The following is a 27,930-nucleotide window of genomic DNA, read 5'->3' as shown; positions in this document are numbered from 1 at the left end:
TCTCCCATTGTCCCTTTGATTAAACAGTGCCAGCAAAAGAGACAGTTTTGATGGTTGTTTTCATATTATGGGCATCTGGCTACTAAGAGCTGGGCTGAGATCACCAAATCACAAGCTGCTTTAGAGATGTCTGTTTATGCACGCTGATCCCACAGTGATGTGATCCAGAAAAGTATTTGGATATGCACATTGAGGGGGGGCAGGGAGGAGAGAGAAACCATTTCTGGGATGTGTGGTGAGGACCATTTGTTGCCTGTGTGTGCTGCTGTTTTCCAACTCCTCTGGTACCCAAACCCACAACTTTGCTATACTCCTGAAATAACCCTGGACTGGGGATGTTTTTTCTTCACTTTCACATGAACAGGCTTCCGGTGACCTCTGAGGTACTTTGCGATAAAAATAAAGGAAATCTAACATACTACAGAGTGGACTCATTCATTAACTGCTCCCCAGGTAAAACTTCTTTTGCAGATACTCACAGCTGTGTGAATCACCACTCAGTGGTGGCCTGGCCATCCCTCAGACTCTTCAGCTTTGGTTGCAGGGATTTCATAAGATTATAATGTCTTCTGGACTAGGTTGCTGGCACCTTCTGTTTGCTGCATAAACTTTAACACCCAAAGTTCTTCCCAAAATTTTGACCATCTCTTTTGGTTAGTACCAAAGCAAACAGGGAAGAGGGCACTCCCATCTCATTCCACTCATGTGTTATCCAAACAGATACAAAGGTACAACAACGGCTACAGGAGTATTTTTCCTTGAACTTTTAATTGAAGTGCTTTAATATAAAAAAACCAGTACATACAAGTTCTAAACTCCTGTTTTCTGCAGTTGTTTACACTTTTTCTAAGTTGCAACAGAATATTAGCTATGTAGGTAGTCAACACTGCTAACAAACTACAGTACAAGTTACTAATAACAGTACAAGATGCTTGGAATACATTCTTGCAAATGTGTATGAATACCAAAGAAATCCTGAGAAGTTGAGAGGTTTCCAACACCCATTTTCCACTCCTCTCAAACCCCCGTAGGATTTCGCTCACAGGTTTCCTAACCACCAAAACATGGAAGGGCCGGTCCTTGGCTGGTGCAAGCTGTGGTGGCTCCAGTGGCATCCACAGAGCAGTGTGAGTTGCCTTGATTCACTCTGTGCTGCACAGCCGCCTTCTGGCGGGGTGAAACACCATGCAGGTTTCCATGCGTGACAAACTGATGGGCCTTCTTGGTCAGTGCTGGCTTAGCGCATTAAGCAATACATTTTTTTCTGAGGGTTTCAAGGCTGATCTCTTTCTCCAAGAAGCAATCAGATCAGGATGAGTGAAGAACAGTCAAGAGCACCCCAGATTCTCATACTGCTCTAGGTAAAGCTGGGCAAATTTCCCTTAAAAAAAGCCAAGTTTTGAAGCCACCCCATCACCTCTCCTCCCTCAGAGAAGGCTGGCAAAGCTATCAAGCACTAAATAAAACTGAATGTGAGATAAGAAGAGCAAAGGTCCTCCACACAAGCCATGTCAAAACAAATCTCTACATACAAACGTTGTAACAATACAGTCACTTCAGAATTCCAAAGAAAGGTTCACACTTTACAAAAGAGGGAGAGGGGGAAAAAAGTAACACAAGAAGCTGTCCTTACAATTATGTACTGGTTCCCAAACCTGTAACCTTAGTCTGTGGCCGCCAAAAGTAAACAAATACCAAGCAACATAGTGTAAACTCCAATGAGGCCTCACAGGGTGTAGCAGTAGGCAACCTGGAGGCGTGTACAGAGCTGAAAAGGAATTTGAAAGAAAGACAGGCATTTTTCTCCTATTCTGGTACATTTATATAACCAAAGACACAGTGACAAACATACTACAAAGATGTGTCTCTCCAGCCTTTGAGCCCACCTACTTGTCACCCAGGATTGGTCACAAAAGGGTTTTTCCTCTGAAATGAGAGTGGTATGTGAGATTTTCTTCAGGCAGAAGCCCTTATTTTTTTTCCCCTGACTCAGTTGTTTTGGCTTGTCCCTGTACATGCCATGTGACTAATAGGACATTTGGGTTCATCTGACACTGCTGAGTTTTTCTTACAGGCATCAATACAAAACCTCCTGGCCCTGGAGACCAACATTTCAATGGCATGCTTCAGTCAGCAGCAGCCAAAACTCCTCCAGGCTATTCACCAACTGGCATTGCATTATTTTGCTGGGAAGCTACAGAAGATGACGAACCCACGACAAGGTTAGCACTTTGATTCATCAGCACATTATGAAAAGACTGAACACCACTGTCTCCAGTTCAGAGTACAAACATAAAATTAAAGTCCACTTCTGCTGCAAAAAGGATAAAGGGCTATTTAGAGGATACAGAAGCTGGCATATTGTGGACAACATGGTGGTGGCTCACAGTAAGAACTCTTCAGCTATATTGCCTTTTCACTGACTTTGATTTTCTATTCAGGTTAATTTGCAAGTATAGTTTTCTCCAATCACATTTTCTTGACACCACAGTTATTGCATTACAAAAGCCACTACGATGCAATCACTCAACATACACATATATGTTGTATAGATAGGGGTATGTACAGCCAGGAAGTGGGGCAGCTTCCACCCCACAATTTATTTCCATAAGGGCAAGCAGATCCCAGTTAGGTGAGACAGAAGTAACCTAGAGCATCCTCAAATGTTGAAAAGAAGGCTGTGAACATACGAACAGATAGAAACCCCAAAACCTAAACAACAAGAATTAAGGCTCATAGAACATCTCCTGCTTTGTAGCTAACTCAGTTGCTCTAAAATGATTCTCACCTCAAATAATTTTAAGATGCAGAATGTGCAGTAAGTGCAAAGAGGTGCCCTCCCCTGTGACTGCAGGGAGTGGATGTGCTTTCTCAGTATTGCCTAGAGGTTACCCAGTCCACCTGCTCTTCCCTAGCCCACTGTCTTTATGACAATAAGTCTTTTGCTAACTTGTAAGACTAGACTATTTCATTATGAACAAACTTCAAGGTTAATGTATTAGAAGACTGGAAACAGATACCCTGATACTTTTAAAACAAATAATGCATTGTACACTTCGTGCTTCTCTGAATCGTTTTTCCACAGAGCAAAGCATCGCAATGGCAAGCTTTCCATCAGTTCTGAGCTGGCACAGCCAGTTCTAAGAGTTAAAATGTAGATCAGGCCTTCACAGTCTTCCCTGCCAAAAATGTTCCCTGTCCCCTGGAGAAACCAGTTCATTCTGAATATTTCTCTGATGTAGGCATTTCTGCTCTGGGATCCACAGCAGGTCATCAAAAGCTCTTATACTGGCCAGTCATCAGGAGCATTTTTTCATCAATTTCTATATTTCTTAAACTATGTGCAATAAAAATACAGCTATGCACAATGAATTTGAAAGCCTTTATTCCATAGTCAGATTTATTCATTAGACTGGGAAAGAGCACAGGAAGGTACTCAGCTCCTCAAAAAGTTCTCAGAAATCAAGTCAGGAACTTCTGATGTTGTGGGATGTTTTTTCATCTTTATGCTGAGCCAAGCTTTAGCACTGAACTGTTGTGTGTGTCACTGACATGGCTTTACACAAGAAACAAACTTGCTGATTTCATCACTGCAACATTGAGCATCATCCCAGGTAAATGACACTCTGAAGACCAAAAGAGCTCTTGGGTACATTTGTCTAACAACCTCATCTTCAGACCACCCTGGACCTTCCATGACCCATATAAAAGCCCTTCAGTTTTTTGCAGAGGGCTTCCAGGACACAATCTGTCAACAGGAGGCAAGCCACAGAAATGGGTGATGCCGTGGCTGGATACACTCCATGGTTCTACCATCTTTGATAACAAGAAGTAGGATGGGAAGAGTCCAGCTGGTCCCCAGAGCTCAAAGCTAGCCTTTGTTCAAAATACCTTTTTATTTCCGAAATGAGGCGATGTGATAGCAAAATCAATAAGGTACCCCAAATAAAAGCCCTCAAGTTACTTTTTGAAGGCATTTTTAATGATAAACCAGTGCCAGATAAAGGAGTAAGCCTCTGAAGTCAGAATCCAGTTCTTGGATATTTTGCTCTCCGATTGAATTATTCTTAAAAGGGGGAGTAACCTAAGAGCCTTTACAGTCTATTTTTAAATGAGATGATATTTTTCATTTAAGTCTCTGTAACAGAATAATTTGAAAATAACTGAGGAAACCATGCAATCACAGATGATCTGTGTTCAGTGTGCTCTGCTGAAGCTGCTGTGACTCCACTGCATTAAGAAAAGACATACATTATTCTGTAGCAATTGTCCACGACACTGAGGCTTACAGCATAAATATTGCAATACCTCATCCAGTTTCTGTATGACACACCAAGTTTTATTGCAGTAATGTCTCATAATAGATGAAGGTGCTGCAGGGTCCTGTTTGGCCAATTGCTATAGGACCCTGGAGTGCATTTCATAAGCAGGGAATATCTCCTATGGGAAGGGAGTTAAGATGAGGACTAGATGCCAGGAGAACTAGCTAAAAGCTTCACGTACGGTCCTAGAAAAATATTTTCTGTGCCTCACACCCCCACCTTCTCCCAGCCCCTCCATTAAATGGGAGGTTCATTTCCTTGCTTGCAGATAGTACTGGATGCAAGATAATGGAGCATGGCCCTGCCACGCACAGCAGAATGCCTCTAAATCAAGAAGCCAGTGTTCTTTGCCAATGTGACAGATTGAAAAATGCTTCTGGTACTTCCATGAGTGGGTTACTAAGCAACACTTTGGCTTCCAGGGAGTAGCCCTGCTGGATGTGATCTCATGCACCGGCAGCCTGACCATATCCCCAGCTGGAGCACTGGGGAAAGGAGGGCAAGTGTGTGCCGGCAGCAAGGCTGCATTGCTTCCCTTGGCTGTAACATAGGTTCCTTTGGGATGAGCTGTAACCACAAAGGAAAAATACCCCAGAGGTGACCATGGGCCCACTCGTGGGATGGCTAAAAAGCAAAGACACACTCTCAGGACATACTGTTGGGAGAGAAGTAAAGCTTGGAACGTTTAAACATCTGTGGTGTATCCTGGGTGCCCGTCTCAGAGCAAATGATGCTGAAGAGGACTGACTCCAGAAAGAGATGCTAAAAATGAGAGGGGCTGGAAAAGATTTCCACGTGAAGAGACAGAGAGATAGAAAATACTAGAACAGATTAGAAATGCGTAAGAGAGGGGAGGATAGAGCTGACTGAAGTGAGGTCTCATACAGGTAGGGAAAATAATGTGCTGCTGTCCACTGTTTCCTGATACAGCAGTGAGGAGTTGTTTACAGAATAATCAAAAGGCAGTATACTGAAATCAGAGAGACATTTTCCCTGGTTGCTGACTGTTCCATCATTATCTTGTGCTGAGATTTCTCACTTTCCTTTGGAGCTTGTGATGTGGCATCACTGGAGCCAGAACAGGGCATAAACAGACCAGACCAGACTTAGAGACAGAGATAGAAATAACTGTTTTCTTGCATGTGTTGGGTGTGCTCAACTATTAAGCAGCCACACACCTTTTCGTAAAGACTAAAGTCCACGACTTAGACTTGGCCTCTTTAAGGATACCAGGCAAACTCCTTAAAGTCAATGGATGAATGTTGACTAAGAGCAGCTGAGAATCAGTCCCACTTTTTAGAACATTGGTTCTCTTTCATGTGTTGATAAATCATGTTGCAAATACAACTCAGATTAAGTTGTAAGCGATAATGTATTGCCCTGTTTTGTTAGAATGCTGACACAAATTGCAAAACAAGTAGGATTTTCTCTTTCCTCCTTCTTTAGTAACACATATTATAAGACTCTAGATCTATTCCTGATCAGTGAGCAATGTTTACAGTAAATAACATTATGATATACATATATATATGTGTGCGTATATACATGTATATAAATTTGTATATATAACTTAAAGTCTCCTAATTAAAAATCAATACTATAGCATCACACAGTAAGGCTCTGCCAATGCCATTATTCAGAGACCATGACTCCAGCATTTTAAAAGTGCACTTACAAGTTGATGACAAAACAGCTTTTATCTGGGAGAAGAGCTATGATGTCACAGATTTATCCTCCTTCTATTTTCCTTTAGAATAATGGGGACAATGTTGTCCCAAATCAAATAAAGGATCAACAGCAAAGATTGTAACTCTATCTTCCTCGCCCCCAATTTTAATTGTTGATGTTTTTCTTTTCAACCACTTCTAGTGAAAAAAGAAAGCATATACCAATGGCACATTCAATCTGAAATGGGAGGTGAAGAAAAGGTGAACCAATAAAGTAACATGTACACAAGCCTCTGGTTCTTAGGAGATCTGACTGAGTAGCACAGATGAGAATTTACTTAAATGCTCTTGAGCTTCTCTTTACATCTGAATTCAATGAAATAAATTATTTCCAAGACTATCCCCATCACTTCTGACCCAGGCTGCAGTGCTGGAAGAAAGTTTAAGTAAACAGGAAGGCTGCTGATCTCTGCTGCAGCAGAAGAAACGGAAAGACATCAAGGGAAAGAGGAAACATCTCTCACTTTTTTTAAAGAACATTTTATGACTAAAAGGTCTTTATGAACTACTGTATGACCTTAATGCTGAGTTGAGATTAAATAAACACACAAGCTTGATTCCCTGCAATGATCAAAGGTTTGTTGAACACTTCTAAGGGAGAGATAAAAGCTGATGGTTTGATTTGGACCTATTTCTGAATTGTTCTAAACCTTTCAAATCAGTTCTAGTATACACTGTCTCTGAAATATTGTGAGAAAAAAAAAGAGAATGAACAAGGCAAGATGTTCTGTAATGAAGCTCAAAGGAGATGACACTTGGAAATTCCTCATGCACAGCCTTCCCAAAATGCAGGGACACATCTCTAGTGTTACACTCCTAGGAGAGCTATGAAGGAAGAGTAGGTTAGGTATAACATTCATGTCTTGTTCATTGATTTTCAGCAGATACTTCCTTTTTAGTCCTGCTCGCAAATTCTGCACTGGCAGTACATTGTGAACATCCAAATGAGGTCCTGTGTCCAGCAGAAGCACATGTTGAGGCTGAAACAGATCTGTGCTCCATCAGAGTTCATGGGCAGCAGGGGGTTTGGCCTTCCAGGCAGAAAATCTTGAGAACTGGAAGGGAAGTCCCTATCTTGTAGGCACAAGGGTCGCTGATGAGAATTAGCAGTTTCAATGGCTTGTATGGCAATAGCAGGAGGAGTCCTATCCAAGTGGACAAAATACTGGACTGTGCTTTCTCATACAGAGGTGAGCCATGGCAGCAAAGACCTTTCAGACTGCTATGGAAAGGAATGCCCTCCCAGCCAACCAATGCAATCATTCAAGATGTGGAACAGAGATGAACATGAAATGAACATGTCATCCTTTATCAGTCTCAGAATACAAAGAATAAACCCTGCCCTTCTCTCTCCCTAGCTTCTGAAAGTGGGAAGAGATGAAATATTTCCTGAGTCACCGTGGAGGTGAAACCTATAGTTTGTTACAATGAACTGAATCAGATGGATAACTAGACTGACAGGAGTCTGAAAGAAAATATCAATACCTGAAAAATCAGCAATTTTCAGGTATGAAGTGTTTTGTTTTTAACTTCAAGCACACAAAGGGCAGTAAGCTGATCTGAAAATAGTAGTTTCCTCATTTCAAAACAGCAGTAACAACATATATTCTAAATGCACTGATGTAATAACCCTTTACATTTTCATCCAGCATGGCAGAAATACACAACAAATATTAATAAGCTGTTGGCTTGATTCCCCAGCTGCAAAATGCCTGGCATTCTCACTGGCATACAATAAAAGGGTAAACCCTGAAGCCCCTTCTGTCCCCCCATGTTACTTGCTGTTCTTTACCTTCCCCTTACCCCTCAGTTATGTGCCTCAATGCACAGTGCTGGGGGGACTGTCCAAACACGCCGGTGGTGCAGCTGGAGAGACAGGACAGTGATGCACCTCTCCTCTAACCTGTGCTGAGGCTTGGCCATCAGGACAGCAGAATTGTGCTTGCACAACCTGCAGCCTGCCTCCTTCAAGACAGCCACTGACCCCAAGGGCCGAGGACACTGCCTGGGAGCGTCAGTCACTCTCTCCCTTGTTTGCAGTGCAGTGAGACCTTGTGCCCCTGCCAGCACCACCAGAGACAGAGCTGGGACAGTGCCAGCACTCTCTGCAAAACTGCTCCCCGGGAGTGGGGACGTGATGTTTTGGCCCTGGATGATGGCACCGGCACTGGTAGAGTGGGGACACTGCCTGAGCCTGCACAGCCAGGGGAACATGATGGGGAGTGGGCTGGGCAACTGCACTTGTAAAACAGTCCCCTTCAAACCAGAGACACCCGCCTCCTCTCCCTGCCCCTCTAGCAAATCTGAGTTTATCTTATGTAAACCAGACCAGATTTGGTGCCTGCCCTGAAAAGCCATTTAACTGCTGCTGGGGCTGGAGGTCATTGCTAGTAATTGTATCACCACTGAAGATGGATTTGGGTGCCTGCCAGTTACAACTCCTTCCCTCTTTCACCAGAGGAGAAGCACAGACACTGTAATTAAACTTTTTTGCTTCATCTGCAGGGTCTTGGATCTGTCACACCCAACTCCTGGCTTGTCACCTGTTCCTATCTCCCAGGCAGCGTCGTGGGCCTGTGGCTGGCAGAAATAAATGGGGTAAGGAACAGCTCAGAAGAGCTGGTTCTTCTTGCTCTGCCACATCCTGGGTCTGCATCACTGTGAGAAACAGCAGCACTTGGGGCTTGCACACTGTTTGTAGGCTCCAAGTGCTTTGCAAAAGCAGCTAAGAATTGCCATCCTGCCTTTTCTCCAGAAGCGAGGCACAGATTTGAGTACCTGCCCACAGCAGTGCTGCAGTCCGTGTTGTAAGAGGAAATAAACCCCTTGCTTTATAACTCCATATAGGTGGGGCATGGGGAATGTGCCGCTCCCTGACTGGCTCAGAGCAGCTGAGTGCCCCTGCGATGGGCAGCCAGGCACGACCCACAGCACTGCGGGACAGGCTGTCCCTCACCCAGGTCAGTGGCTGGGAACTGAGCTCTAGGTTTGGCCCTGAATCTGTGAGCATCCCTGCCAGTCTGGCTGGGGGCCCTGTCTGCAGACACCCCCTGCTCCTGCCTGGCAGCCGTGGTCACCCTGCTCAGCTGCATGCTCCCCTCGTCCTGTCATGCAGTATATCGTGCAAAAGTGGGAGATGCTAAGATCATAATGAACCCAGAACTAGTTAGAGAAGAGGGCTTTCTTGTCCTGTCTGCCTGCTCCTCTCCACAGAACTTATTTTCACAAAATTATAGAACTGGTCAACTGTTGAAATGTCAGGTGACCTCCTCGTGATCATCCCACAGCCTCCCATAACAACACTGAAAAGATAATCCATCTTTTAATCATGTCCTCCATAAGATTTACATTTTCTTTCCCCACATGCTGGTGCCAGATTTTTCCCAATATAAATTACATTAAAATTCAAACACTGAAGTGATTCTTTCTAAAAAGATTGAAACAATAATTTTCAACTCTTCTGATATTTCCCCCATAGTTTTTGTATGAAATAATTTGCCAGATTGGACTTTGATGTATGAATAATTATGGATTTCTCAAAAGCACATTTTTTAAAAATAAATATATTCCACACAGAAAAATCATGCCCAGCTCTAGCTGGAATTTTCTTGCACACAATGCACACTATCCCTCTGGCAGTGACAAGCTTAATTAATATTCCTTTCTACCCCCATCTACTCGTCACCTCCCAAATGACCCCTGTCACAACACATGCTGTAGGTGTAAAGAAAATGCTACAGCCCCATAACACTGCATGGTGCAGGAGAATCTTCCTTTGGGGCAGAATTGACTAAGCTCCTTTTAAAGAGAGATGAAAAATCATTATTTCAAAGTTATTTAGAGTAACATTTGCTTTAGAAGAACACACTTGATGGTGGCTTTCCTAGCTCAAGAACTGGTCTGAGGTATGTTTACAGAATGTAAACTGTGCAACACAGCTATGGCAGCACAGTTTGGAGGCAGATTAGGACCCATCTCGTGTTTCTTAAATGTATTGCCCTTTCCAGGCTATAGGGGAGGCTCTGTGATGGCAACATGAGTTGACTTCCCCAGTGGTACCACTTGGATGCCACTGTTCAGTGATCATTTCTCTACCCCTCTGGTTTCTGAGTCTGCCACCGCACTGCTCTCCTCCTCAGCAGTCTTCCCACCATGGAGAGGAAACTGGGCAGCGCAGCACACAAATGTGATGGAGGGAGAGCCAGACGCAAGCCATGGTTTCACACAATACAGCTGAATTGTTCAATCTCTGGAACAGCCCGAGGTAGCCATCACCCAAGGAGATGCCATTGTGGGCATGAAGGAAGTAATGTGCAATTTACTGTATCAACAAAGATGATCTTCTCTAACTGACCTTTTTTAGGTTATCCAAAAGGAGTTGCTGCCAAAGTTACCTGAAGCTGCCTGGCTACACAGCACACAGTACAAAGCTGGAGAGATGAAACACGGCTGGTCCACTGTGGGTAAGCACCCTGTCACACTGATCTCAGATGGCAAACACCACTTTGGCATTGAAGATCTAGCAATCTGTCCTTCTGTCATACCTCATTAGTGATGAGCCTTCAGCAAGGCCACGGAGGAGTATTTCTGAACATGAAAGATATTGCTGGCTGCAGAATAGTTGTGGAAGGAGAAAACAGTCAGCACTCTGGATCAAAAGCACAAAATAGGAAAACAGGTGTGCACAGAGAGCACAGCTTCTTCAGCAATGTCTCTGGCATAGGGATGGAGACCACTGAAATTCTGCACCAGCTGGTCCCACCAACCAGGCTACCAGAGACTTACATGATGAGCCATCAGTGTCTGCTTAACACGCAGGCCAAAACAACATGCATTTCCTCTCCATTTAAGAATGCATTGTTTTACTCCCCCAAGGTCAGTGTAAACATCAGGAAACTGGAAGGCGATGGCCATTTTTATGATGGAAGTCTCTAGGTCCAGCAGGACTGGTAGCTGAGGACCAGCCTGAACGCTAGCCCACATCTGCTGATCCCACCACCAGCACCACCATAAAAGTTTCCTCCAGCATACACACTTCTCAGCTCCAGTCACTCTTGCCAAAACACCCATTTTCTGTGAGAGAGCCCAGTGGTGTCTCTGGTGAATACACACTTGCACTCCTGGCCACAACAGCCACAGGATTTTGTATCAGACTGAACCATGTGATGATTCCAAAGTGCCAGATCAGCAGGGTTCAGCCACACCAACAGATGGGTGTAAATGCTCATGCAGATCAGCTGTGTCCTCCAAGGGCTCCCCAGGGCCAGGGCAGTTCCAGGCTGGGAGGAAGATTGTTTATTTTACATTTGCTCTAGAGCCTTGTCCCAACAGGTATCAGACAACTGATGCAAGTGCACAGGCTTCCACTTTGCTCTCCCCAGACTTGATGCTCAAATTTCTTTGTGCTCTCAGCTCATTGAAGGACTGTCACATGGAAAGCATAAGGTATTGAATGAATTTTACAGGTAGCCAGTGCAGCTGCTCCAGGAGAGATTTGGTCCAATACAATTAGGATAAATACTTCCTACGTTTTTTTGTAACAGGTTAAAGTACTCCTGCTGCAGCCTGAGAAGAGGCTGGAACAGTAGGTGGGAGAATCCAGTAGCTGACACAGCTACTTTCGGTGTGTAAGCTGAACCAAAGGGGAAGCAACTAGCTAAATAATGAGGAAAAGTGCACTAGGTCAGTATAGCTCATCCTAACTAAGTGTAATTAGCAGGAGAAGGAAGAAGGAATCGCTCACCAATATTGTTTCACAATGTCTTTCAAGTATTCAGGGACGTTTAATTTTGCAGAAGAGTTTCAACCAATATAAACATGCCAAATATAATCTTCAGTGTCCTCACCTACTTGTACCAGCAACATGAGTCACATGCTGCTTGGGACTCTCAAAAATTTATATTATAAACCCACTTAAATCTATGCATAGAAAGTGATATATATCATACCCAAGAAAATGGTTATTCTGGGCTACTTGGCAGTTCAGGGAGTGGTAGGTTTTTAACCTTAAAGATGTATCTTGTAGAAAATATTTGATGTGCTCATCCTCCTAGTAATGTCTTAAATTATTCAGAGAGATTCAACTGCAATATATTTGTTTCAATGGATGCTCTCACTTAACATTTCTTCATTTCACATGTAAAGCTTTGTTTAAATAAAGTAGAACTATTCCTATTTAAATTTTTAGATCATTATGAAAATTCTTCTTTTCATATTAGGTTCAACAAATTATTCTTTTCTTTAGAGCTGGGGAAGGTTTTTAGACAAATTGTGTCATTGGCCAAAAATGCAGTTGTAGAGAATTTGGGGGAAAAATTATTTGGAAATTCAGTTATATCTTGATAATTACTTTGACAAAAAACAGTAACACTTTGGAAATGCTGAAAGCCTGGATTAGGCAACTCCCAGAAAACGCAGCTTTCAGTTGCAGAACATTTTAGTTTAGAAATTTCACAAAATTAATCAAAGTGCTTCATTTGACCTTAAGCCAAAATTGTTCCTTTTTGCAACTTATGTTAGATTGCTCAGAAAACGGACAGTTTTACTTTCTATGATCAACTTAAGATGACAATTTTTCTTCTATTCAATTTTCTGAGCTAAACAAAAAGTCAGTTACATACATAAGATTTTTCACTCAGAATTTTCTGAACAAAAAAGAAATTACATGTCTGGACGGTATGCTGGCATTGCAGTGGGACAGTATGCCTGAATATCCTGAAATACCAAAGGCAGTAGGCCATCTGTGTGTGTACATACCAGTACTGTTCTTCCTTCAGATACACTTAAAACAGATTCCTAATGATCTGCCAGATCAGGGCATTTGATTCAACAGAGGAAGGGTCACCCCATAAAGTTTTGATCAGTGCTTCTCTCAGTGACAATGTGCTCTTCATGAACTGGGAAGTACTGAACTAAATGCAACTCTCAGAGCACCCCTCTTAAGCCCCCATTCATATACAGAGTGGTTGCAGTAACGAGATTTCCAGTCAAGCCTGTGAAGAGAAACACCTGGTGCTGCTCCCAGCTGAAGTACTCACCAATAATTCCTTGGGAAATATCTTACTACTTTTTCATTTAAAAAAAGACTAAACAGAAAGCACAAGGCCACACAAAATTGACTTCGCCATGTCGGTATAACAACCCTCCCCCTTCCATAACGCATGTGAGCCTGTTAATGGCAAGCAGCAACCATGCATAGCAGTGAAGAGATTTCATCTGGAGCATTGGGCAAGTACACAGTCCTAGTAGAGCCCAGGAGGTCTGGCCTTAGTGACAGTGAATACCACAGATACCTCTTCCTGTATTTGAGTGTCCATTCGTTTGGATGTGGGTTGTGTCTTTGTGTTCTGGATGGGAATTGTGTGCTGGTATGGCAACACCAGGAGCAAGGTGTTTCTTGACTGCTGGAGCTCCTCAGGCCTGGTAGCCAAAAGCTGATGCTCTCTCTCTGAGCAGCTCCTGGCACAAATGACAACTCCAGCTCCCTGCAAATAAAGAAATCCTTCTTAAAGGAATAATATAAAATCCAGGCACTCAGGGTTTATGTCAAGATTGGCTTGAATAGGATATCAGATATTCCTAATATTGGAGTTGCCTGTACTTTTCTGAAGCAGCCTCTGCTGCCCTCACTTTTGTGTCCATAGGTTTTCTACATGAGCTACAATGCTACTGGGGTGTGCATTGCAATGAGGTGTTTTATATTTTCACACTTTCAATATACCACTTCCCAGTGGAACAAAAACCTTTAGCTAATTATTAGCTGCATTTCAAAATTTTCCCCTCCTGATTTAGCTTCCTTTTTACCAAAGTTACAAACATTAGCTCCTGATTTGTAATTATTCTTGTCTTGCCCCTCGTGTAAACAGTGGTCACTTGCACTCACAGATCTCCTTGTCCAATTCTACTGCTCTCTGAGGATTTTAGTCAGAGAACCTATAATGGTAAGAGACTGGTTCCTCTGCTCCACAGCCAAGTGACAAAGCCCAACCAGTCGTAGGATAGTCCAATTGAACCCCCTGCAGACGTCATAACTGCATACCAAAGGTAGTACTGACCACAAAACCCTCACCCTGCATGTCATAGAGTGAGGAAGGTAATTCCTCTTAATCCAGTCTCCTGACAACAGGCTCCAGATGTTCCAGAGAGGACCTCCCTGTCTGGGGCTTTCTCTCTGGGACTTAGACTTCTTAGGAAGTCCAAAGTCCCATTTCACAGGCGCCCAATTCAGTTGACTAAATTGAAGTGAGCAATGACATGTGGGACATCCAAAGGTACCCATGACCCACAAAAGAGCCATGTCCTGGAAGAGGAGGAGACCAGGCAAGACTTAATAGGATACCACAGATCACACTAGACCTTCATATCTATTAATTTTGTTTCTTTGTAGTGCTACCTCCGTTTGCTTTGCTACTGTTTCCTTAACCCTGCATAACACCTTTCCGAAATTCTTCCCTTCTCCACAAAGACTTTCTTGTGATTTTCAAAGCAGACTTCAGTCATATGTTACCTTCTGGGGGCTCAAAGACTGGTGGATTCAAGCAATACATGTGATAGCCACGGTCACAGTCGTCACAGAAGAGCAGCTGGTCCTGAGGCAGGGTTGTTGGAGAGACAGTAGGGAGAGAAGAAGAGGAGAAGAGAGAAAATGATGTAAATTAATCTCTTGCCAAGATGAAAACATAAGTAAGGTAACCAGCAAAGCTCAGCTGGGAATGGAGAGCTGCAGCAACAGAGACTAAGAGACTACTGGGAGTATAAAGGCTACAAGCATCACATTTGTTCATCCATGATCAACCACCATATTCCTCAGAGGCTGCAGAAAGCCTCTCTAAGCACAAAGGCAGTTCAGTTTCTAACTAGAAAATCACAATGAGAAGTGGAGGAGTTCCTGTCCAAGATGGCCTCATGATGCTAGAGTAAAAGCTGTTATGCCAGGGATATGCTGTACTGAGAGAAGAGGACAGGCTTTGCTAGGCTCCAGTGTCACCATGTGCTGATTTAATTCCTTCAGAGGAAACCTTTGACTTAGTTTCCCAAAACTCAGCTGAGTAAATTTTTTGTGAAACAGATGGAAATTACATGACCCCACCATGTGGTCTGCAGCTCTTTCATATATTTGGGGTGAAAAAAGTTGCTCTGAAGTATCCTGTGATTCCTAAGGCAGAACAGCTCCCTAGTTTCAGATTTTTTTTTTTATGCTAAAACAAAAATGAAATCTCAGGCCTCAAATTTATTCTGCTGTAGGGAATATAGTGTTAACTAATCACCTCCAAAGCTCTCCAGCCACTGTCAATTTTTCAAGGTTCTCACAGGCCACCAAGGGCCCTTAGCATCAGATTTTAACTGCAAACCCCACAGGGAGGACATTGCTCAGCTGCAGGCTCTGGAAATCACTGGAGTAAGTGATTAGGTGAGGCCTAGCCATCCCAGTTCAAATGGTTTCATGTTTCCCAAGTCTTGTAATTACATTTAAAAAATCATTAAAGAAAGTAAAGAAAATCAGGGACAGAAGAACATACTTCCCTCTCTTGGGTTATCATGTATTCACATCTGCCTCTGACTATCGTACTGAAAATACTACTTTCTTGCAGCTCCCTGCAACAGGAATTCATGGCCCCCAGCTAATTTCTATTGAAGAAGTACACAAACCACAAGTATCAGCATCTTAAGTGGCCCTGTATGATACCATGGTAATTTCAGCACAGACCAGTGGCTGAATGGGGACACTGGGGAGAAGCCCATCTCTGCTCTCAGGGGTGGCTCTTCCTTGGAGATGCATGGAAGCAGCAGTAAAACAGCGACCCACACCATTGCCACATGCTTCTCAAGGGTGGGCACAGCAGCAGCTTGCAGTGATGCTTATTTGCATGAAAAGGTAAATGGACTCACATCGTTCTCTGAGGTCCCACAAAGGCTGCAGGATTTGCACTCAATGCATTGCCACTGATAGGTTTTAACAGCCTCAGTCATGTTTGTGGTGAACTGCAGGCAGGTCGGGTGTCCTGAGGAAGATCGGAAACAACGGTCATTGTTAAGGCTCACTTATTGCTTGTTAATTAACCGGTATTAAATTTGGGAACAAAACACACATGGACATGGACTGATCACAACATGGGCTGCAACTAACAGATACCAAAGAGGAAAGCAGGCATTAACCCTTTCGCTGCCGGGCACAAGAGAAAATCAGAGTCATCTCCACCCATTCCCCATCAGCAAAGCAGTTTTATTCAGAGCTCTTAAAAATGGTTTGGCTTTTCAGTTGGTTTTTTTTTTTTTAAAGAAAACAAGAAAAAAGATGAAATCAGAAACAAACCCAATTTCAGAGAGAGACCATCCGTCTTAATAGAAATTGGACTACAGTTTCAATTAGTGTTGTTTCGACCGGAACGAAGGACCTGGTGGAAATGAGGTTATTCTCCATTTCACAGCTTCCCTTCCTGGTGTCCAAATGGGTGGAGCAATTCTGTAAACTTTGCTTAAATGGAAGCAGTAGCGTACAGAGAAGACACAAGACAGGATGGAAGGATATAGCTTTTAATTTTTTTAAGAGCTCTGCCACTAAAGTTGGTTGGCACAGAAGAAACCAAATTGCACAGCTAACCTTCCAGGATCAAAACAAGAAACTGAAAGGAAAAAAAACCCAAGCCAACTCCCACAATGAACTAAATGAAAGGAATAAAGAAGGGAAAGCTAGCAGAACAGTCACATCTAATTGGGAAGGACAAATTGCCAGAGTTACAACCCCCGCCCCTACATGCGTGTCGACTTCAGCTTTGCAAAACAGCGGTATCACAGTAGCAGGGTCAGCAATGGGCTTTCTGGAGGGGAAAATACAAACAAACAAACAAACCAAAGGTAGGATCAGTGTTCCTTCTGCAAAACAAAACAAGACAAATACACCGCTGAAATAAAGTACTGTACTCCCAAACCACCCCTACCAGGCTGAGACATTGCCTAAGTCGCCTGCAATAAGCTCCTGCCTGCCTTCTTGGAAAGCCTCATTATTAGAATCCCTCTCTGACACACGTAAGCATTAGCACTGTGCATAGTCAGGGCAGGGAGAGTCAACTGCTCGCGTGTAGAAAAACTAGGGACACAGGTATGCACATCCAGCACTGCTGCCTGCTACCTCTAGAAACTGGCGCCATGAGTTGTGTGGGGTTTTTCACCTCTACCCCACCTGCTGTTGTTAGACTACAACCAATGGATTGGAAAAAATCTTTTCCACTTCCACCAGCCTAAGTGCCTTTTTAAGAGAGGAGAAAGAAAGGCTGTTTCTCCAATAAGAAAAAAAGGCATGTGTATGGTAGATGTGGGCACAGATGTGCCATCTTCATTACCAGACCTATCAGCAATATTTTGCTGTGTCATCACATCGCCCATCACTACCCTACAAAAAGTTTCTTTTTCAAGAAAGTCAATAGAGTATTTTCCAGCTAGTGAAGCAAACAGTTGCTGAGAATTGCTGGATAAGGGAATAATGCTGTAGGGAATATATTTCCTTTATGTGTCCATGATACCACCAAATGCTGTAATAAGAATTTTTGTTCTCCAGTTATATTTGTATGGTTGTGATACAACAACTAAGCCTGTCCAGCAAAGAAATGTGTACACATAATTATTAAAGAAATGGAATAGAAAATAAAGGAGATATTTAGAGAAGGAGGGATCAATGAAATTGCTCATATCACTCTTAAGCCTTTGGATAAAGAAACATCTTGACAAATACTGATGAGCTCAGATGGGCTAAGAAGATCACTGGGTTTTGAAGCCCTTGAAATGTCAGCACAAAACAAGTGACAGATTTTACTGAGATTTACAGTGGACCAACTAAAGTTCTGGGGACCTTGAAACTACAACTATTCAGAATGAAATGTGACAAGATACCTTTTCTTGCTGAGAGGACCACATATACTTTCTGATACTACCAAACTTGCAGAACCTGACATGACACTGAAATGTTCCTCCAGATCTGATTTACACTAAATGCAAACCTTATTCCAACATCAGTAAATAGAACAAATGTGCCACACTACACATCAAGGAGGAATTCATCCCAACAGCAGAGAGTTGCTTCCAGAAATGTTGTACAGTGCTGGAATATATCACAGAAAGCAACTCATACAGGGAGGTGAATTAATCAGAGTTAAATAGCTTCAGTCACATTTGAAAAGAAACAGAAAGAATGGAATCAAACCTACAGAAATAAATCCCAGCTAAATGCATGTACATCTTTACGTGCTCACTTGCCTGTGTACACACATTGCTCGTTGCAGAGACTCCAGCTGAAGACCCTTCCTTTCTAACACAACATGAGGGTCAAGGTCCTGTTCACTGCTTTATCTCTGTCCTTTCACAGCCATTCCTGCTCTCTTCCAGTTATCAGTCTTGACTGTTTTGTTCATCATTTGCCTCAAAAACCTCTCTGCAGATCTCCTGTGCTGCATCTCACATCAGTGGTGCCTCATCATTGAAGTGATACATCCCATATTGCAGAGCACTTCTTAAGAACCACAAGCCTAAAAGAAATGGTCTCTTGTGGGCTGAGGATTCTTTAGAAAAATTAGTAGTAGAGCAAGGGCCACAGTGCTTTCTTTTTAGTAGCAATGCAGAAATATTTTGCAAAAAACATACCAATTTATTCACTCCATTAGGCTCTCTCTCCAAGTACTGTGACAACAAGAGTAGAGTCTGTATAGCTGCAGGTTGCTCTCTGTTAGGGCTTATGCCATGTGTAAGACAAAAACAATGTCTTTCTTTGGCCTCTAAGTCAGATGCTCTTTCACATTAAGCAACATTCCTTGTGGTGCCATGACCCCAACTTAATATCATTGGAAAGATTATTTTTACTTATGCTATCAGCATGATGAGGCACTGTAGTGTATGGCAAGCACGCCATTAGATACTCAAAATATTAAAATTCTTTTTCCTTCCCTCCCTGTTTTCTCCTTCTTCACAATCTCTTTCTTTTCCTGCTACTTTTGTTCAAAACCTAGTGTTTTACATGCTCTGAGAACATTCACACATCCAAGACTTCCTGAGGCAGTGTTAGTGAATGCCATCCCTGCTCCATATCACAGAACTTCTTAGCATTCCTTCTGTGTCAGAATACCTGAACACAAAGCCCTGTAGCTGCATGTGGCAAGCTACTACAGGTAGATTCAAATTCCCTTTTTTTCCTCCCTAAGAAAAAAAAAAAAAAAAAAAGCTAGTTCAGGCCACAGGCCACTTCTACACACAGGGCAGTCCAAAATGCAATTCAAGTTACGGACACTGTGGTAGCACACAAGCCAGAGAGCTGAAAGTCTTCTTGCTATGTGTTTAAGGTGGAGAAACAGTCTTATTTCACCCAATTGTGTGATGAACTGCATTTGCTGTGGCTAAGGTGTGCAGCAGAGTCTGCAGCTGAAACTCAGTTAATAATTCAGGTGGTGGCTCCACCCTGGGAAGCCCTGGATCACTCTCACAAGTCTGTATCAGCTCTGCAGATCTAATGGGGGAGGAAGTAGCACGTATTTATGGTGTCACCGAAGTCAATAGACAGACCTCTAAAATACACCGTGGGAGCAGTTCTGTTGAAGGAGAAGGCAATATGTTAACACTGACAGTTTCTAATCTACCATAACTATTCCCCACCTAAACTTTTGCTATGCTGCAATAGCTATAAACAACAGACAGAGACAATAAAACTCGCAGTGAGGTGTTCAACACCTCTTCCCTTTGTCTTAAAACAATATTTTAAAGTGTGGCTCAAGTTTGAAAGCTCCCTCATCTTTGTCAAAACTCTCTGGATCTGAACTCTGAGACCGAGACCATATTTTATAGAGACATCAGTGTTTCACATGCCAATGGCTTTAATTGTACACTATGTCTACCAGACATCTGGTCAGAGGAATGGGGAGGTGAGCACATTCAGAGACCATTTCTTGTATCCTGCACCTGGTACAATTGCAGGCTGATGGGTAAGATAATTTTAACATAAATACCCTAAAAAAAATCTAAAAATCTCTTCTGCTTACACTGGCTGTATAACACTAAAGACCAAAACTGACAATAAAGGGCAGGAGCAATCTGCTGCTTCCAGGCACTCTGTGACCAGTGAAGGCCTTAGAATGGCTCATTAGTGCTTTTTCAATAATGGATTCTGCATTGCAAGATTAATTGCAGCCATGTGCTCTGTCACACCCGCCACAGACTATTTAAGTTAACAATCCAATCAATAACCTTTTTCAAACAAAGGCCGAGATTATGTTGAGGAGGGAAAAAATAAGCAAATACTCTTTTTTAAAAATAAATGTGAAATTATTCATACAGAGTAAATTTTATCCAGTTTCCATTTCTTTCCATTCTCTTCACAGTATAGTGGTGGGCTTTTTAATCAATAGCATGATGAAAACTCACAGCCCTCCTGGCTATATTGCATCAGAATTTATTCCATAAACTTTCAGGTCTTCAAACGACTATAAATACATATTACAGATATAATGACCTATGTTACAGGAGCCCCATCCAAATAATGGAAGATTAACATGGAAAGAAAATGCATAATTTCCTCCTGCTAAGACTGAATGAGGATCGTTGTGGCCACTGCCATCATTAGACAGAATTATTACCATTATCTGTGCAAAAGAAGGGAAAGTTGTAATTCTAATAAGTGATAAGATTTTCTGGTTATGATTTAAAAAGGTACCCCTCATTTGTCTGTCTAAGAAGGGATGCTTACAGATATGCAGAGTCAACAACAGATGGATTAGAAAGGGCCCTTAAAAACTCAAACTACCTAAGCACACTGAAGGGCTTGGCTCTGCCAGAATCCCAGGGCTCAAGAAATTGCAGCTCCCAGAAAAAGACCAAACATTCCTAAGGGAAGAGGTTGGGGAGCTCTTGGCATTTTCCTGGCCCTTCCCATCTTGCAATGTGAAGGTGTTACAGTGTAGAGCCATATGCCTGCCTGCTCAAATGGAGGTACTCATGAACAGAAGCCTTCAAAAGTGTTGGGGGGGTGAGGATCCAAGGCACCACCTGCCACACTGTCTCTGTGATAGGGGAAAGCAGGAGTATTTCATTACAGAAAAATGTAACAGCTTTCCTGGCGGCCAGCACAGGGGTAGAAGTTGGAGGCTGCAGGTGAAGAGCTCTTGTCTCACCCCCATCAGCACAGGGCCCTGCTGAATCCAGCTTCTTAAGAAAAACATATAAACAAACTAAAGAAAGTCTCACTCATTGGCACCACACTGGGGTTTGTTATTATCAGACAGGAGAGGAAATATCACCACTGTGAATTTCTGTGTCCTGACTGACGTGAGAAAACCTAGCTGTTTCTCCCAGTGTGTTCCAGCAGTGCCAACTCTGCTAAAGAAGGGAGTCCAAAAGGACTCAGTGATTCCACGGAATAGTCTGGCCAGCTGCACCCCAGAGGTGGTGGTTTGCTTCTCAGTACTGCCAGTTCCAGTGGAAGAAGTTATATAAATTACAAGCAATCGCTCAAATATTTGGCACTGGTACAAGAGAGCCCACTTTAATAGTTCACCCAAGGGACAAATAAAACCCCTGTGCAAAAGGTAGTGGTTCAGTCCCAGCTGCAGTTTGGCAGGTGTAATTGGAGTCAATGGGAACTGAGAGCAGGACAGACCTGTGCTTGAAAGCAACTAATGCCAGGGATATTGGGGAAGTTATAAAATGGTGGTGTGTGGCAGGTGGCACTTGCAGCTCACTTTCCTGCACTGCCCTGCTGTTCCTTTAGCCATGCAAACACCAAAGGGCAAGGGGAGCAAAGGAGTAAGCTCCTGCCAAAGCACCCCTCATCTCCAGGCACTCTCCAGAAAATTTCATTGCCTGAGGAAAGTCCACCCACCAGCTCTACTCACTCCCAGCTTTGACTCTACAATGCCACATAATTTCCTCTGAAAACTTTTTAAGCATCAAGAGCATCAGCTTGGATAAGGAGCCTGGGTTACAGAGGGTATATGAAGAGCAAAGCTTGGCTCAGGCCACTCATGTGCATAAACAAAGTGCACCCAGGGAGATCAGCTGTGGACAAGGCAGTGTAACTCTGTCTGGCACAGGGTGGCAGGAGGAACTGGGTGGGATTCAGGGGTGACCTCTGGAGCATGCAAAGGGACAAGCCAGGAGTGAGTTATTCTGGGCTTCCTAATGGTTTGTCAGTCAAATCACTCCCCACACCCCCATCCCTGTGGTAGCAGATGCCCATCTTACAGGAAAACTACTTGAGAAATGCTTTAAAACAGTTTTACTGCAATAGGTCTGTGTGTGCCTGAGTACACCCCTTCCTCAGCATGCACAATCCAGCCATACATATCTCAGCAGGGAGAAATGAAAATAAATAAATTACAGATTTTAGAAGTCTTTAGAAACAGCCAACAATTAACTTTGGTACACACAAATCACTGCCCTGGGAGAACACCCTGATTTGGGCTGGTGATGCTGCAGCCAGGCCCTCTGCTCTGTCTTCAGGCTTGCCAGAGGGAGGATGAGCCTGGCCAGGGTTTCTGCTGCTCTGTGGGTGTCCCCCCTCCGGCCAGGGGGACAATGCTTGGGACAGGCTGAAATCCGCACCTCCATTTCATATCTGCCAGGGGTTTGGGCTGGGGCAGGTCTGGGGCAGAGGCCTGTCCCTCTGTCTTCCCCTCTGAAGCCAAGCACTGGGGACTCAGGCACGCCTGACACACGCTGCTCTTTTCTTTGCAAAGATGCTGTGATAATGCAGAACTGAAGCAGCAAACTGAGCCCTGTGCATTTGCAACCTGGGGGATCAGAAACAGCACCCAGCCTTAGAGCCAAAGGAGATGCCGCGTGCCCCAATGCCTTATCTCAAAACTAGACAGTACTCGGCTCCCTCTTCTTCCAGACTGGCCCCTATTAACCACTGTTGGCTGCTAGACAAAATGGCTATTTCTTGCCTAAGAAAAATAATGTGGAAGCACTCAAATAACCCTGTACTGAAGCATCAGCTTGTTAATGCACTGGTAAGTCATGCCAGCTCTGTACAATTCCTGGGGGTGAATTAGGTCAGAGTGACCTCCAGAAAAACCACCAGGCTGCATCGCTGCGTGCTGCATTATGGGTAACGATCTGCTAATTGCCAGGAGGCTCTTGGGCTGCTTACCAACACCAACAGGAAGGAAACCTGCCTGCAGGCACCGCACGGACTCCATATGCCGGGGACATAGCTCCTAATAATGAGAATAAACCCATTTATAGAACATGAACTGGCCAGGAGGACAGGCACTGAATGCTAATGCTGCCCAGGCAGTGCAGCTCACCGGGGTTGCTGCCGGAGACCCCCAGCAAAACCCCTGCGTGGAGAGGGGCTGGCTTTGCATTTGGTTGCACAGCAAAGTAGGGGTGAGGTAGATGGAGATGAAAATGCAGGATTGGAAGAAAGACTGCTTATCCAGGCAAGATGAATCACCATAACCTGGAAAGCCAACACCCCCTTTGACCCGGGGACATTTTCGTTACCCTTCAACAAACTGCAGTGGAAAAAAACCTCTGGCACAGCTTCGACCTCGTCGCTATGCACTGCAGGCTCCCCAGCCAGGCCAGCTCACACACCACAGAGCCTTCAATCAACTGGCAGGCTCACTAAACCCTTTCAAAATGAGCAACCAAGCAAAAATACTTGGTCATAAACACTAAAAATAGGAATGGAGGATTGGGTTTTGTTTTGCTTTTTAACTTGGTGAAGCCAGCTCTTCCTAGTGCATTAAATCCACCTCCCTGGCAGCCCATTTAGAACATCTCCTCCCCCCTGGGAGAGCCAAAATCCTCAGCTATAATGAGAGAAGTAGGGTGGTGTTTAAAATGCTAGGGAAATGGCAGCCTGAATAGCCTTCCGCAAGCACACTGCCTTTGTTAAACCCCCCCATAAAACAAGATATCAGCACTGCCCCTCCTCCCCTCCCTTTAACATGACCAAGGATTCTGCTACCTGCTTGAACCCATATTACTGCCCAAATACCTGGTCCTTCCCCAGTACCTCTGGTGTTAAACTGCCCCGCTAACACAGCCACAGATGGCAGCATGCCTGCAGGGATGCCCAGCGCTGCCCATGATATCAAGGCAGCATTTGAAAAGACTCCAGTGTTTTCACACTGACCCAAAAAAGGGTGTCTAACCTGAGCCAATAGCAGCAGTGGATGAGACACATCATTTCCCCAGAGCACTCTGACAGGGGCTTCTTTGCTGGGATTACGCGGGAGAGTGCGACGAAGGTGATGTATCGTGACATGGACATCACTAAAAACAGGCCATGTTCACCCAGTCAGTTCAGAGAGCATCCAGACAACCCCACTGCACCACTGTGCTCCTCCTCAAGCATTAAGGACCATGGGGAGAACTTCAGAGCTGATTTCACCCATGAGTCATGGAACAGACATCTCACAAACATAACTGTCACTTGGAAACAGGGTAAGCTGATTAATTTGGGGAAAGGAAAGGGGAAAAGGAGAGAGTATTACAAATCTCTGGAGTAACTTTTTCTAGAAAGATTAAGGAATGACTATAGAGTAATTCCCTGCCAGCACAGTTCCAGAAATTTCAAATCAAATGGCAAACTTCAGAGAAATTATTTAAATGTCATCATTTTAATACTAAAGAAACTAAACAATGCAGAAGACACCGTGCCATTGCATAGACAGTGACCTCATTGGTCTTACATGAGGTAACCGCATACCATCTAGGTAGAGATATTCAGCACATGATGGATAAGTGACTGATAATCGATGTGAACATGATGAAAATGCAAGAGGTCTGTCTTTCCCACAGAAGCATAATTTACACTGTTGTTAATGTGACTGTATATTCAGACATAAGTAGAACGGCCTCGCCCAACAGAAACAAGAGCAATTCCACGCAAGTTACTTTGGTCCCTTGTTGAGTTAAAGAAACCCTTTCAGCTGCCAAACAGGCAGTGATCCCCATGCACACTCTCCATTGTTTGTAAGGCAGTGTCAGAAGCTGGAAAACACTGATTTTTTTTCCCTTCTCTGTCAGTCAAAGCCCCTGTTTGGTTGGGAATTTTTAAGTGCCAATAGAGATTTCATCAACAAGAGAGCCAGTTTTCACTTCCCCACCAAACTCCCAGCAACATCAATATCTAGAGGGAAGTAAAAGCTATAACCACATGCTGAAGAGCATCAGTGTGAGAGTGGTAGGAGGGAGTGAAATGTCTTTGTTTACTCTCTAAAAAATGCAGTTTCAAGGTGATCTAAACATCTGAGTGAAGGAGTGAATTTGAACAAAGTAGTTTCAGTCAAAAGTAAGTAGGACGGAAGAAAGGATTAAGAGGTGGCAGGGCGAAAAACTGATTTTCAGAAAGGTTGAGACATTTTGTACCAATGTCTCACAAATAAGAAGTTGGACTTTCATTTTGGAGCAGTACCTTGCTTCAAAACTGAACTCAAGGGAATTGTTTTTAAGAAAGAGAAAAAATAGTCACAAATGAAATGTTTCATTCAAGCCTGTGCGCAGTTGGCAGAAGGAAAGGGCCATTTCATTGAGAAAGAGAGATTGTGTTTCATTTCAAATCAAACCAAAATCTTTTGTCCTCACTATGGTATTTTTCAGTTCAGTTATTTCAATGGCTTTTTTTGTAAATGTCCAACAAAATGCTGCCAGAGATTAAAACAGTAGGATTTTCTTTCTTTTTTTTTTTCAGTGGAAAACCACCTGATTAAAATCCATGATCTCTTTTCTTAGAGCTCACCAGACCTTCCACCCCAGATTAGTCAAGTCAAAGTCCTGGCCATTCCTTAACCGGTAACAAGTGAGCAGTGCTGCTTTAGCCTACACAACCAAAACTTTATAGCAGCTAAATATCACATCAGATTAAACAAGAAATTAGCTAGTTCCACGGCAGTGGACAATAATGTCCCTCATTAAACAGTTCACTAGTCTTGCTATTTTTCAGCACCAAAGGAATCGTTCAACAAAGCCTATACAAAAGTGGAATATTATTGTATTTAATTCCAGAAAATGACCTTCCACAGTACTACAACAATCTGTGACTCTTCTGACCCTGCTCTTAGCTGGCTGCTCCATTGGCCAGCAGGGCTGTTGCTCAGTGGTTCTGTTAATGGCCAGGAAGTTGGGAAATCCTCTCCTACAGGTTGGTCTGACCAGGCTCTGGGTAGTCCAAGTCCTCTCACTTTTAACAGCTGTTGAGAGTGTTCATCACCTACAATGTTCTCCGTTAGGTGGGATCCCACCACCCACAAGATGTCTGGAAATTCTCAGTGATAGCTGCACTGAACCTAATGGGGACTAATTCTTCTTCACATGATTCCAGACCTGTAAATATGTAAACAGTCACAGAGGAATATAATGGCCGTGGATGTCCTTAGAAAATTCATCTCCATTCTTTCAGCTCACTAAGTACTTGTAAAATCTCACCCTTAATGGAGGTGAGGAAAGGGTCTTGGAGAGCTAGTTAATGAAGAGGCTGCAAGGGAAATGAAGCTCCCTAACCTAGAGAAAGTCCTTTTCTCTAGATGAAGGAATGTACAACTCTTGGCCATCTGCATGCTTGAACACTACAACAGCAAATTCAACCTAGAGAGAGTTTGTGGACAGTTAAAAACTATCCTAAGTGCCTAGGCTGATGGACACATTCAGAGACACAGTCAATATAGAAAGATCTGAGAAGTCCTGGAACCTGCTCTTTAAGAAGCCAAAGGCCAGATATTCCAGCAATGGATGAGACTTCTGACCCAGAATTCACTGTACTGTAAAACAAGTTGTTGAGCCTGGGGAAAGGGCTTCCTTTCCTGGGGAAAGGAAGGCTTTAGTGTTGTTTAACATATTTAAGCCACTCCCAGCAGAGCACTGATGTGAGGCAACTATGATTTGTACCAACAGGGGAAAATTAATTTCTCAAACATAGACTTAAAACCATTCCATGCAAACTCCACTGCACAAAGTGCTACATGAACTTGAAAGCTTTGTCACACTGGTTGACACTAAAATAAAAGTACCCCTTTACTGACAGCACAGCTTTCCACTATTTCACATCCAGTGACTTCCTCTCACCTTGGAGAGTTGGCCTCAGTACTGATTCCTGAAATCGTCATGTGAAGAATTTAATGGCTGTTGGCTAGTGAAAGAAATACAAAATAGCAAGCTAAGTCTGCAGCAGTGCTTGACAAAACTATCTCCAGCATTATTTAAAATCTCTATTCTGTTTCAAAAAAGGAGGCTGTATTGAAAAGATTTGGTCTTTTCACTTCCTGCAGTCCACAATGAAGTCACTGATATGAGGACACTTAACAGCAGAGACTGAAGAAATGTAATGAGAAAAGGCTTCAGTCCAAGTAAAAAATTACTCTTAACACCTATGCAAACCTAGATATAAACTAGATTTTACTGAGAATTGGTTATGGAAGATGAGCAACACTGAGAAATTAAACCCCACTCTGAAAAAACCCAAACCAGTGTTAAGACATTGAAGGGAGGCTGTGTCTGTTCCCACTCAAGAGGTACCATCCATCAGCTGAGTTGCCAAAAAAAGAAGTACCCCTCTGCAAGCTCTCTCAGGCAGGCAGCAGAAGTTCCAAGAGCTTCAGCCCACTGCCCAGCTTCAGTGTTCAAAGCATGTTGCCTTTTCCTTAGCAGTGCCATTGTTGGCCTGTAGGTCATTCAAAGTTACCACAGCTGTCTTAGGCAACGTCAAGCAAACCTGTTTCTAATTATGGATAGTAATATTAGCCACAACACCATGCTCCAGAAATCTCTGCTTTCATGAAGGTAAATGCCATCCTTCTCCCACCATGGTTCACCCACCATGGAACCATGAAGAATTAGAGGCTGCAAAGACAAAACATCATGAAGTAACAGATGAGACAGTAGAAGTTTCTAACACACAC

General features: G+C 43.3%; 1 protein-coding gene across 6 annotated transcripts in view; it reads right to left on the bottom strand.

Moving 5' to 3' along the window:
* Positions 1-749: 749 nt before the first annotated feature.
* DPF3 (double PHD fingers 3) overlaps positions 750-27,930 on the bottom strand; it is a 193,974-nt gene continuing 166,793 nt past the window's right edge. For all 6 annotated transcript variants that reach the window (XM_042047292.1, XM_042047285.1, XM_042047286.1 and 3 more), the window contains 3 exons: positions 15,938-16,050; positions 14,556-14,637; positions 750-13,533 (listed from right to left, as the gene is read on the bottom strand). In XM_042047292.1, the coding sequence (XP_041903226.1) occupies positions 13,463-13,533; positions 14,556-14,637; positions 15,938-16,050 (266 nt within the window). In that variant the 3' untranslated portion in view covers positions 750-13,462. The remainder of the gene's footprint in view (positions 13,534-14,555; positions 14,638-15,937; positions 16,051-27,930) is intronic.

Source organism: Corvus kubaryi, unplaced genomic scaffold (assembly GCF_017639235.1).
Source record: "Corvus kubaryi isolate FWS band 111438036 unplaced genomic scaffold, C.kubaryi_AGA036_p1.0 66, whole genome shotgun sequence".
In the NCBI taxonomy this organism is placed as follows: Eukaryota; Metazoa; Chordata; class Aves; order Passeriformes; family Corvidae; genus Corvus; species Corvus kubaryi.
This window is presented reverse-complemented; position numbering and strand designations above follow the sequence as displayed.